This window comes from Bombyx mori, chromosome 8, assembly GCF_030269925.1.
Source record: "Bombyx mori chromosome 8, ASM3026992v2".
In the NCBI taxonomy this organism is placed as follows: Eukaryota; Metazoa; Arthropoda; class Insecta; order Lepidoptera; family Bombycidae; genus Bombyx; species Bombyx mori.
This window is the reverse complement of record NC_085114.1, coordinates 104,261-115,778: the sequence shown is the minus strand read 5'-3', so window position 1 is coordinate 115,778 and position 11,518 is coordinate 104,261. Positions and strand designations below refer to the sequence as shown.

General features: G+C 48.3%; 1 protein-coding gene across 1 annotated transcript; it reads left to right on the top strand.

The window, feature by feature from the left end:
• The first annotated feature begins 355 nt into the window (after positions 1-355).
• Positions 356-10,228, top strand: LOC101737151 (metabotropic glutamate receptor 2). Its single transcript, XM_038012636.2, has 17 exons — positions 356-1,362; positions 5,044-5,239; positions 5,320-5,462; positions 5,552-5,722; positions 5,806-5,950; positions 6,039-6,290; positions 6,390-6,564; positions 6,646-6,752; positions 7,217-7,366; positions 7,471-7,604; positions 7,690-7,856; positions 8,152-8,310; positions 8,408-8,570; positions 8,664-8,877; positions 8,959-9,110; positions 9,484-9,670; positions 9,919-10,228. Exons 1-17 carry the CDS (start codon positions 742-744, stop codon positions 10,128-10,130), a joined length of 3,348 nt encoding a protein of 1,115 aa, XP_037868564.1. The 5' UTR covers positions 356-741; the 3' UTR covers positions 10,131-10,228.
• Positions 10,229-11,518: the final 1,290 nt, after the last annotated feature.

The window sequence follows — 11,518 nt, the reverse complement described above, 5'->3', positions numbered from 1 at the left end:
ACAAGCGGTGCGACGAGCCGACACGGACTCATATCGGGTTTTGTTGACGCCAAGAACCCTTCCAATCAGACCTCCCTAAGCGCGCAATCTGCCCCCTACTAGGATTCAAACAAAGTATTACCTCAATAAAAACCCAAAATAATAATCTCAGGAACTCTCATTCTAGAGTTGCCGATACTACGAGAGCACAAGTGAATGCCATTTATATGTATTTGACAATTTTAGATCAAACTGTTTAATTGTTAAAAATTGAATAACTATAAACACTCAATAGACGACTCAGTAGACGCGTATTGTTACAGTTACCACACGGGAATCCACAGCACGCCGGACGTGTCTAGAAGAGGCCGTCTCTCGTAGAGTCCGCCGCTCCGTAGCGCCGCTCGTAGCCGTAGCACGTCTACGGGCGCTCTACGCGGCAGTACGTCGCCGCTCCCGCGCGCGCTCGCACGAGTCGCTCTGACACACTAAACACGCTTTATACAACTTTTACGACTTCACGATACCATCCTCATATAATATTTACGGGATTCAAACCCAACAATAGAAGGAATAAATACCCTTCTACACAGTACACCTCGGTTGTCATTTTATTTCACAAACAATACAAAGTGTGACTAAACACGCAAAATCACGATGCGATTGAATAGGTGAATAAAAGCCATGGTTACACATGGCCGGCTAGATGTATGATGTGAGTGATGCAAACACGCTGTGGTTGCGGCAGACAGCTCGGCACCGATGAGTGCGGCGGCTCGCGTGCTGCTGGCGACGCTGCTGGCGACGGCGGCCCTCGCCTCGCACGCTGACCGCACCCACCTCGCCAACATCAGCTCCGCTCTGACCAACCCCACGACTCAGCTGTTCTATGATGACTTGCTTCCTTCTCATATACTCAGAAGTAAAAGAAACGCACACACCCTCATTGCCACTTTCGATATTTCAAAGATCTTCAAGAGAAAGAAGCTGCAGAGCAAGCAAGGGGACTCGCCAAACCCTACTCCCTCCTCCCTCCTCTCCGACAACCTGTCCGCCAGTATGGTCGCTGAGCTGCTGGCCACGAGCCTCGCCAATGTGTCTCTGGTCGTCGACACCACTCCACTCACTGATCCGATAGAACTCACCACTTCACTGGTCTCAAACAGTACTATCTCTACGAAAAGAGTCTCTACACCCTTCACACAAATTTCGAATCCGAAAAATTCCTTGAAACTTAAAAGTAAAAGTGAATCGAAGGGTGTCGATGCTAGCGTGTCGTCACGAGTTGGAGTCAAGAAGAAGGTATGGGAGAACGAGACGGTGTGGCCCGTGAAGCACGCCGCCGTTGTCGACGGAGACATCATCCTCGGCGGACTCATGATGGTCAGTCGCACTCTGTGTAGTTAGTCCTCCGGCGCACCAACATCCAGCCCGTACCCTCGCTACACCATACTGTATTACATGTACAACACAGCGGGGTCCGACTGTCGGACAGCTCTGTAAAATTCAGTTCATTTCGTTCGCAATTATAGGTTTTACTAGAATTACAACATTTCACTAATCTGTATGTGATGCGTGTGTGTGTGTGTGTGTGTGTGTGTAGTCGTGCTGAAGTGTGTGGAGGAGCGTCTGTTTAAGGCATGAGTGTGCGGTATCTAGCGGTGCGGCCCAGTACATGTTATTGATGTTAACTTACAATGATAGCTCATGTAAAGTCTGGATCATATCCATTATTGAATTAGTTATCCTTTACATACGAAATAAACAGCGCGGAAGGAAAAGCTGTCTCCTATACAGCACGCACAGAGCTCCGTTGGCCTTCATGACATCAAGCACTGTACAAACTACAGTAAGCACTGTAGACAGAATATCGTCATATGTTATTGAAGTGAAAACTTCTTTAGAATCGTTGTGATTTCAAACCGGATGCAACGGAAAAGACGACAGGTAAGAGACACAAATACAAAAATGTGTAGGATGAAGCCAGCAAAGAATGAGACAGAAATATACATACTATTTAATACAGCGCCATCTGTGAGATTTTTGGAGTTTACTCCTTTAGAATCGATTTACATATATAGGCCCGGGGTATGAAAATTATGGGGACCAAAATCGTACTAGCATGTCACACGAAATGCGTTATGCGCCTGATTGGCTCCTGATTGCGTGATGCGTGCGCGCGCCAATCAGGAGCCAACGCGCGGCCGCGTTATTGCAGGTGACGCCGGGCTGCTGCGCCGGCAGTCCGCCACAAAGCCTCGTACTGATCGCGCGTTTCTCTCATTATTGTATTTTCATATATTTGTTAGTCGTTTGTTTTGTGTCTCGTTAATTTGTTAATAATCTGTAGTGTATCGTGTTGTCGTAATATAGAACTATTTCTCGTATTGTTTCGTTTAATTTTTTATATCCAGTAAACTCCAGTCGTGCGTCGGAGCGGACACACACACTTTTTTTTATACTAACGTGTGTATGAAAGCTCTTGTAGTGAATTTTAATTTAGGATTATACGTGAAATTAAAATATCAATTCACAGAGGGCGCTACCTTACAATTATTTACTAATGACAAAATTTTACATATACTTAAGACGTTTAGGATAATTATATTTTAATTTTGAAAGGCTTCACTTCTACCACGTGTGAATTGCACACATTTTGTTTTCTTTTATATAAAGCTTATCTCATAATTTATTGAAATACGCACATGAGCAAAAACTAGTCGCATGCAAGCAACGACAATATAAACAAGAGAACGATTAGTCTAAAACAAGCAATTCGGTTTGTTCATTACATTTTATGCTTTCCCACTTTTCCAATACTGTACAGTTGTTATGGTCTTAGATGACTGAACATAAGCAGAGATGTTATTTAAATAAAAAGAAGATGAAAAAAAAAAGATGGATCTAAATATATTTTATGATAGTTTTATAAAGGAGCGTGATCGTTACAATAATCGAACGGAGTGCACAGCGGAGTGGGCCCGACGAGCGCGGGACAGGGCTCTGGGTACTTGTACATACCCTCACCATCTGTCGACATAATTATAGCTCTCTCAGCATAATCGAATATCAAAAGGCATCGCTTCCAACGTGACCATATCTGTTTCCTTTTCTACGCAAATAAAATTACAAGCAATTCCAAACACATCGATTTTTTTAGATTTTTTCGGTTCCATTAAATCGACTATCTAGATTTGAATTCCGAGATATATCTGTTTCGAATCGCTATATCTAGACTAGACTAGACTAATGTTAATGTTCAATTTACAGCAATCGCTTAGAAATATATAATTACAATGATATTGGGTACTTCAGAATGAATAAGAAATAAAAGGCTATGTTTAATAACTGTGTGATCTGTTATATGTATAATGAGAAAACATTATTTAAAGCTGTTAATCTCTTTTAAAACTAATATAAAAAATTAAATAGTAAACAGTATTAATAAACTATACAAAACTGAGTTCTCTTTTTACTCAATGACAGAATTCACTCTAAGACACTCAAGAAAAATCCTTTTTAAAAACTAAAGAGTTTTAAATAATAAATCTTTTTATTTACATATACATATATATATATGTACATTTTTTGAAATATTAAACTATGTGTCATATACATACATACATACATATATAGCACTACTCGGAAAACCAGTACAGCGCCATCTCCCAGCACCGCTTTACTATTAGAAGCTCTCGTGGTTGCAGTTACGGCTACTATGTACATGAGATTTCTAAATTACAGAGCATTCCACGATCAAGAGATTTGTTGCGGGTGAATACAATGAACAAATCACCGAGCCTTACAAATATAGCTTACATGATTGTTAGCTAAGTGTTATTTAGCTACGAATATTGTCAACATTCGAGTTAGTTCCGAGAGGGAGACGATCCCATAATTGATTCACCGGACTGAACCACCGCTCCACACACGCATTGCAGTGTGAAACCGCCTTTATTCTTTTCACAAATATTTTGCTAATTAGCCGAACACTTGTAAAGTCTGGTAAAAGTCTGTTACTTCTAGAAAACGATCGAACGAAGTATGAGGCGGATAAAACTTGTACGTTGTATTATGATAGTTGCGTTTGTTTCTTTTGAGCACCGGAATCCTAAATACTAGAGCACTACTACTTCTAGGTGCGTATTGAATTGATCAATGTGCATGAGGAATGCGTGTTGAAGCTTACCTTGCTTTCTTGAGCAGCTACAGAAATAAACTTTGAACCGAGTTGCGACACGTAGATTTTTTTTTGAAGGAAGGTTCACTGGTGGCCCGATGGCCTTTCCAGTTGCACCAGGACAGGTGGGCGAACACGGACCCGGCCAGGAGTGGGATTTAGTAACAGCAACTCGGGTGCCTCCAAAGGAGACTTCACAGCTCAAAGGCAACTGCTTCGCGAATACATCTACTACCAGAACGGAATCGCGAACCGCCGAGAAACTCAGCGGGCTGATGTAGGTATGGATTATGTTGCACGTCGAATTCGTCATTATCGATTCGAGGCCCAGGTCATCGTGTAGATCGACGTTTGCTCATGAACCACAGTGCTCCGATGGCTAGTCTACAAAAACGTGATTGGAGGGCTTGGAGGGTTTCTATGTGTGTGAGGGCCGCGTCAACAAACACCACACTCGCGTACATGACGAATCGTATGCAACTATTTAAATTGTCACTTTATTCTGAAGGGAAATTTTACTCCGCTTACAAATCATGGGGTAAAGTCTGCCGAGACGACAGACAGATTTTATGTGAGGGAGTCATCGATGCATTCAGGGTGACTCCCAAGTATTTAACCTTCCGGGCACAGAAAGACGGTGATCGGGGGAATGTGGTTTGTACGCCTAAGGCATATTAGTTCCCTTTTAATCATTCAAATAATAAAAGGTGGTGTCGGCGGTGATGACACTGAACGACAAATGAACGCAGATGAATGAAAGTTTCTCGAATCCAAAGCCATTTTGTGTCGCTGATGTACGAGTAATAGAAAAAGTAGCATTAAATGAGATTTGAAAAAATGAAGATGAATTTGGAATGATGAGTTAATGAAGAGCGTTCCGACAGGTCCACCGTCGGTCGGAGGTGGCGACGTGCGGGCCAGTGATGGCGCAGGGCGGCGTGCAGGCGCTCGAGGCGATGCTGTTCGCGCTGGACGCGGCGCGGGCCCTCGCCCCGCCCGCCGTCAGCCTCGGCGCACACGTCCTAGACGACTGCGACAACGACACCTATGGATTAGAAATGGCGCTCGACTTCATCAAAGGTAAGCACCGTTCTGTCCTTCGTTCCTGTGATGCTCTGGTTGACACACGCCGCTCATCTCAACGGATTTGCTGCTGGAAGGTTCCATCAGCAACATCGACGACGCGGAGTACGCTTGCAACGCGAGTGCCGTGCGGAAGGTCATCTCCGGAGTGGTGGGCGCGGCTTCCAGTGTCACGTCCGTGCAAGTCGCTAACCTGTTGCGACTGTTCAAGATACCGCAGGTAATAAGCCCTCGTCACATATTCGGCCACTCTGCTCACCGTCCCCTCTACTATCTCTTTCTATCAGCTTAAAACTAATTTTGTTCAAGGTATCATTTTTTTCGACTTCTCCAGAGCTTTCGAACAAAGCTCGATTTGAATACTTTACTAGAACTATTCCATCTGACCTTCACCAAGTGCGGGCTATGGTAGAGATAGTCAAGAAATTGGGCTGGCGCTATGTTTCTATCATTTACGAAGAATCCAACTACGGCATTAAGGTATTACTTCATATTTTAAGCAATGGATGCATCTGCTGAGTAATAACATTTTTACTGTATTATCAATAAATCATTTATTTTAGGCTTTTGAAGAACTGGAAACTTTACTGGCACGCAATGAGATCTGTATCGCGGTGAAGGAGAGGCTGGTAAAAGATTCGGGGGAGGCGGACGAGCGAGCTTACGACAACATCGTGGCGCGTCTCCTGTCGCGACCGCGGGCCCGAGGTCTTAATTATATGGATACCTACGAGTAATGTGTGCCTCGTAGGAACAACCGTAGAAACAGCAGTGACGAGTGTGTGTTGTCGTACAGGAGTGATCGTGTTCGGCTCGGATCAAGAAGTGGCAGGCGTGATGGCGGCGGTGGCTCGCGCGGGGGCCACCGGAGCCTTCAGCTGGGTCGGCTCGGACGGCTGGAGCGCTCGGGCGCTGGTCTCGGACGGAAACGAGGAGGCCGTCGAGGGAACTATCAGCGTCCAGCCCCAGGCTAACCCTGTGCGCGGCTTCAAGGAGTACTTCCTCAACCTCACCGTAGAGAACAACCCGAGGAACCCCTGGTTCGTAGGTAATGCAATAACTGCATAAAATATATACCTAGTTATTATATTGCTTGAGTCTCATTTGTTCAATGAAACGAAACATGCATGTGTTTGTGTGTGTGCAGAGTTCTGGGAGGATCAGTTCCGGTGTCGATACCCGGGCAGCGCCCGCACGCCCTACAACGCTCAGTACTCGCGGCTGTGCTCGGGGCGGGAGCGACTCTCCGCAGGGAACATAGAGTTCGAGGCTCAGCTGCAGTTCGTCACCGACGCCGTGCTTGCGTTCGCGCACGCCATTAGGTAATCACCTCTCTCGTCCAAAAGGAAGCATTGCCAACGGTGGTTCTCTTCAATAACAATAAATCGATGTTGGTTGGCTAGAGACATGCACGCGGACCTGTGCGGAGGAGAGCCGGGACTGTGCGAGGCGATGCGACCCGCCAGCGGACCGACGCTGTTGCGCTACCTGCGACAAGTTCGCTTCACAGGTTCATTCTTGGTTTTCTATTTATATTATTATGTACGTTCAATAGTGATAATAATATGTAGGATTTAATATAAACAACAGCGGCGCTAACAAATATCGCAAACGAACAACAACAATCTCAAGTGACGTCCTCTAGCACACGCAGCTCGAGTGCACCATTACTATATCTATATATAGACCAGAACGAACTCACCAATGCGATACAAACAATGTAAGTAAACAACGATCCGAGTCCAGGAGGTGGGTGCAGTCTAGAGCTAGTGTACTGATACGTGTACTAGTGATAGAATAATATCGGTACTGATATCCAGTGTCGTCTCGTAACACCACCTGAAGATCCGGGATTCCCGATAACTCCCGATGACGCTCGAGTGCACGACTAAGTTGCACCAGTGCGGCACGCTGCATCCTGACCCCTAGTTCATAACAATAAAAAAATGAAGAATCGTAATTGTGACGACGCAGGTCTGAGCGGGGATGAGTTCCACTTCGACAGCAACGGCGACGGCCCCGCGCGATACAACATCCTGCACTTCAAGCAGCTGTCGCCCGGGGTCTACCGCTGGCTGAAGGTCGGCCGCTACCTCGACGGAGAGCTCGAACTGGACATCGACGGTAAAGTAACCCAAGGAGGACTAGAAATGAAACAGTCAGTGTAGAGCTGGTAGCAATATCTTGGTATCTTCATTAATAATATAGATATTTATGGTGTTTGTTAGATATCCAGTTCAAGTGGGAATCAGCCCGACCCCCGGAGTCGGTGTGCAGCGTGGAGTGCGAGCTCGGACAAGCCAAGCAGTATGTGGAGGGTGAGAGCTGCTGCTGGCATTGCTTCAACTGCACGCAGTACGAGGTGAGAACACCCCCCTCCCCTACCACGGGCTGCGGCTGGCGTCGCGCGGGCGGCGGTGCTGGACGGGATGTTTTTGTGCGTGCAGGTCCGGTCGCCGAGCTCGGAGACGGCGTGCGTGGAGTGCGCGCTGGGCACGCTGCCGGACCCGCGCCGGATGCGGTGCGCGCCCGTGCCGGAGCTCTATCTGCGACCCGACTCTGCTGCCGCTGTCGCCGCTATGACTTTCTCTTCCCTTGGAATCATCCTCACAGTGTCAGTACCTATTTTATACTAGAGATAACGATACTATGAAGTACCACGTACATTAGGCAAACAGAATCAGGTGACATTACACTCCAGCCCTCGCTCGGACACTGTAACGCGCTGTGTACTGTGCCGTATTGACAACGTGCTTCGATTTCGATTGTGAAAGACGACACCTGTTTTTTTACCAAGAAAACTTAGGGCTTATAGGGGGTTGCATTTTTTTTTTTTTTTTTTAAAAAATTCCAAGTATTAGTGTCTGTGATACAGACTATGAGACACATCTGAGTACAGCCGTGTTCAGGTTCGTGGTGTGCGTGTGGGCGGCGCGCGGCTCGACGCCGGTGGTGCGCGCCAGCGGCCGGGAGCTGTCGCTGGTGCTGCTCGCGGGGATCCTCATGTGCTACCTCGTCACCTTTGCACTCGTCTTCAGACCAACAGATGTTCTCTGCGCTCTTCAGCGGTCAGTCAACATATCCCTGCGCAATATGTCATTACTTATTGCAATATAATGTGCAATATCTTCCACGTTCCTCTCTATGTGCCTACCGATTCTATAGTTTCGGCACCGGGTTCTGCTTCACGGTGGTGTATGCGGCGCTGCTCACAAAGACCAACCGCATCGCTCGTATCTTCGCAGCCAGCAAGCACTCCGCGCGCCGACCCTCGCTCATCTCGCCCAAGTCGCAGCTGCTCATCTGTTCTGCCCTCGTATCTGTCCAGGTGATTATCGATCGTCACCATTGTAACATATAACGAATGAATCCTCGTTTTCGTTGATGTGCTCGTACGTATCCCTGTTACATCGAAGTGTAGGTGGTGATAGTGGTGGTGTGGCAGATAGTGTCACCGGCGCGCGCCATACATCACTACCCGACGCGCGAAGACAACATGCTGGTCTGCGACTCATACGTGGATGCGTCCTACACCATCGCCTTCTTCTACCCCGTGGTGCTCATCCTGGTGTGTACAGTATACGCCGTTCTGACGCGCAAGATACCAGAAGCCTTCAACGAAAGCAAACACATAGGTACAGTACTCTCTGCTTTTGACCCCTACCGACGGGGCGACGCTGTCAAACTGAACTCAAGCGCGTCGTACTCTGGCTCAGGGTTCACCATGTACACGACGTGCGTGATCTGGCTGGCGTTCGTGCCGCTGTACTTCGGGACGGCGAGCCACGTGCCCCTGCGCGTCACCAGCATGGCCATCACGATATCGCTCAGCGCCAGCGTCACGCTCGTCTGCCTGTTCTCGCCGAAGGTGAGCACCAACACTCGGGTTCAAGTTACCGTCTGCTTCAGAACGGGCTTTTAGGTACATACCTATTATATTATGTCTTTGATGCTGTACAAGGAGCTACATAATGTATTAACAATAATGTCACGTAATAACAGTTCTCTGATTCAAAATGGCTGGTTCACAGTAACACAATGCTGGTGCGTTCTGTAGGCACTCTGTCTACCCGTCGCTAGCACTCGCCCTGCATCACCATATCGGTTGTTCTCGCTCTGGAACGCGTCGAACCTTCCGGAGCGCTCGTGCTCTACCATGCGATACGACCATATGATAAACTATAGTACGGTCTCTATTTTGTAAACGTTACGTAATTAAATAATACGAACTCTCTTCGCAGGTGTATATAATCCTGGTGCGTCCGGAACGAAACGTGCGTGCAAGCCTGATGCCGACGCGATGGAGGGGAGGGGTGAGGGGCGGCGCGGCGGGAGGGGCGGTGTGCGCGGCGCTGGTCGGCACCGCTCCCCTCCCTCGCGCACCCGACCTTACACCCTCCACCGACCTTTCCACCTTGAACGAACCTGGTGAGTTGTATATGGTAATGTAGGCCGCGACCTCCCAACTAATCTATTCTGAAATGTACAATATTTGAAAAATGAATGAATTAATTGTAATTTTAGTAAATAGAAACGTTGTCGTTGGGAAAAAGTCGAAAGTTGGCGAACAAGGTCGAAGGTTGGAAACAGCGAAAGAAAATCATTCCGACACAGAAATACAAACCCCAATATTGTAGTTAACGATGATGCGTTAAGTCTCGAGATGTGTTTGGCAGAGCGCTCGTCAACGGATCGTCAAGTGCAGACGGAGGAGGAGTCGGAGCTGTACCCGCGTCTGCGTCGCGCGGTGGAAGAGAACGGCGTTCGGCTGGACGCGCGGCAATTAGAGGCGCTGCGGGCCGGGCTGCCGGCGTTCGGTGCTGGAGGTTCGGCGCCGCCCTCGGCCGAGCTGGCCGTGGCGGTGCTCGGCGCGGACCTGCCCTTATAGCGCGCGGGGCCCGCTCGCGGCAAGCTGCGCCGCGTGCCCGTGCTAGTCTAACCGGTGCCGTGCCGCTTGTGCTCACACGGGACGCAAACTAATTATATCGGAACAGTGCGAATCAAAATGTGATATTAGTTAAATAAATTACAATAACTTTAGTGTTGATGTTTCATTTTCCCATGTGGTAATCTCATCGACAAAATACTTATATACTTATATAATGGCTAGCTGAAATTTCACTATGAAGTAAATAAGTTACAACGAACAAATTTCGTTCTTGGCTTCATGCCAAAAGTAAAGGGTTTATTTAGCTGATAAGAACATCACACACAATCAGGAATAAAAGCTTAAGAAATAATAAGAAATAGACAAAGAAAGCTTTACATAGAAAATACGCATTTCAATCAGAATAAGGTCACATTTTCCAGCGCGCACAAGGGCGCAAAAGCTAGGTTTCGGTTAAGTTTTTTTTCAGAGGAGAAAATCGCCGGATGCTCATCCGCGCAGTGGGTGGGTTATGTGGGAGTTGAACCTCGCTAAAAACTCCTGCCGCTCAGTCAGAATGATTGAGACGGCGGGACAGGGCTTACGCAGAGCATATTACATCCGCTGAACCGGTGCCGCTGGCAACACGACCACCGGTTCCCTCGGTCTTGATGGCGCCGCACTGTACCTTCTTCCGAAGCTGTGGGAGGAACGCGGTCTACCATCACCCGGCTTCCTATTACGGGCGAGGTGTAAAGCACCCCGCCCCATGCCTGGGTCCCTCCCCGCACAAAGCGGGTGGAGTACGAAGCTCTTAGGGGACCGGGTCACGGATGGGACCCTGGTCCCGTCCTGCTCAGCGGCGGCGGATTTTTGCGTAGTGAGGAAAGCTTTGCCTCACCCGCCCCACTGCTTCCTTCTACGAGATGGTGCTCTCGCAGAAGTCGAGTATAGCTTTCCAGTATTCTTTGCCGTCAAGCATCGACGCCTCGACCACGATTCGAGCACGGACCGCCGAGAATGGGCCTTCCGCGCCCGCAGCTCACTTTTGGAGAGACGCGCCACGCTCAGAGCACTAAGGTCGCTGCTCCACCGATAATGTGCAGCGAGCGACCCCGCTTCCAACTCCTATGGCGGCGGCCCCGCCAACATACACACAGCCTCAAAGGAGATGGTGTGATATCCACGGACGATGCTGAAGGCAAGGGTGTACTGCGGCCGGCGCAGGAATCGATACCAAACCCCGCGTCGAGTCGGCGTACAACCTGATTTGGCCCCCCAATATTCGGGAGCCGCCAGCTCAGCCAGGCCGTCCTCATTAATCAGGGGACCAGCACCGCAAAGTGAGCAGGAAAAGCCCACCGGCTGTCACACGAGGCCGAGGTACTTCAACTGCATCCCGACTCCTA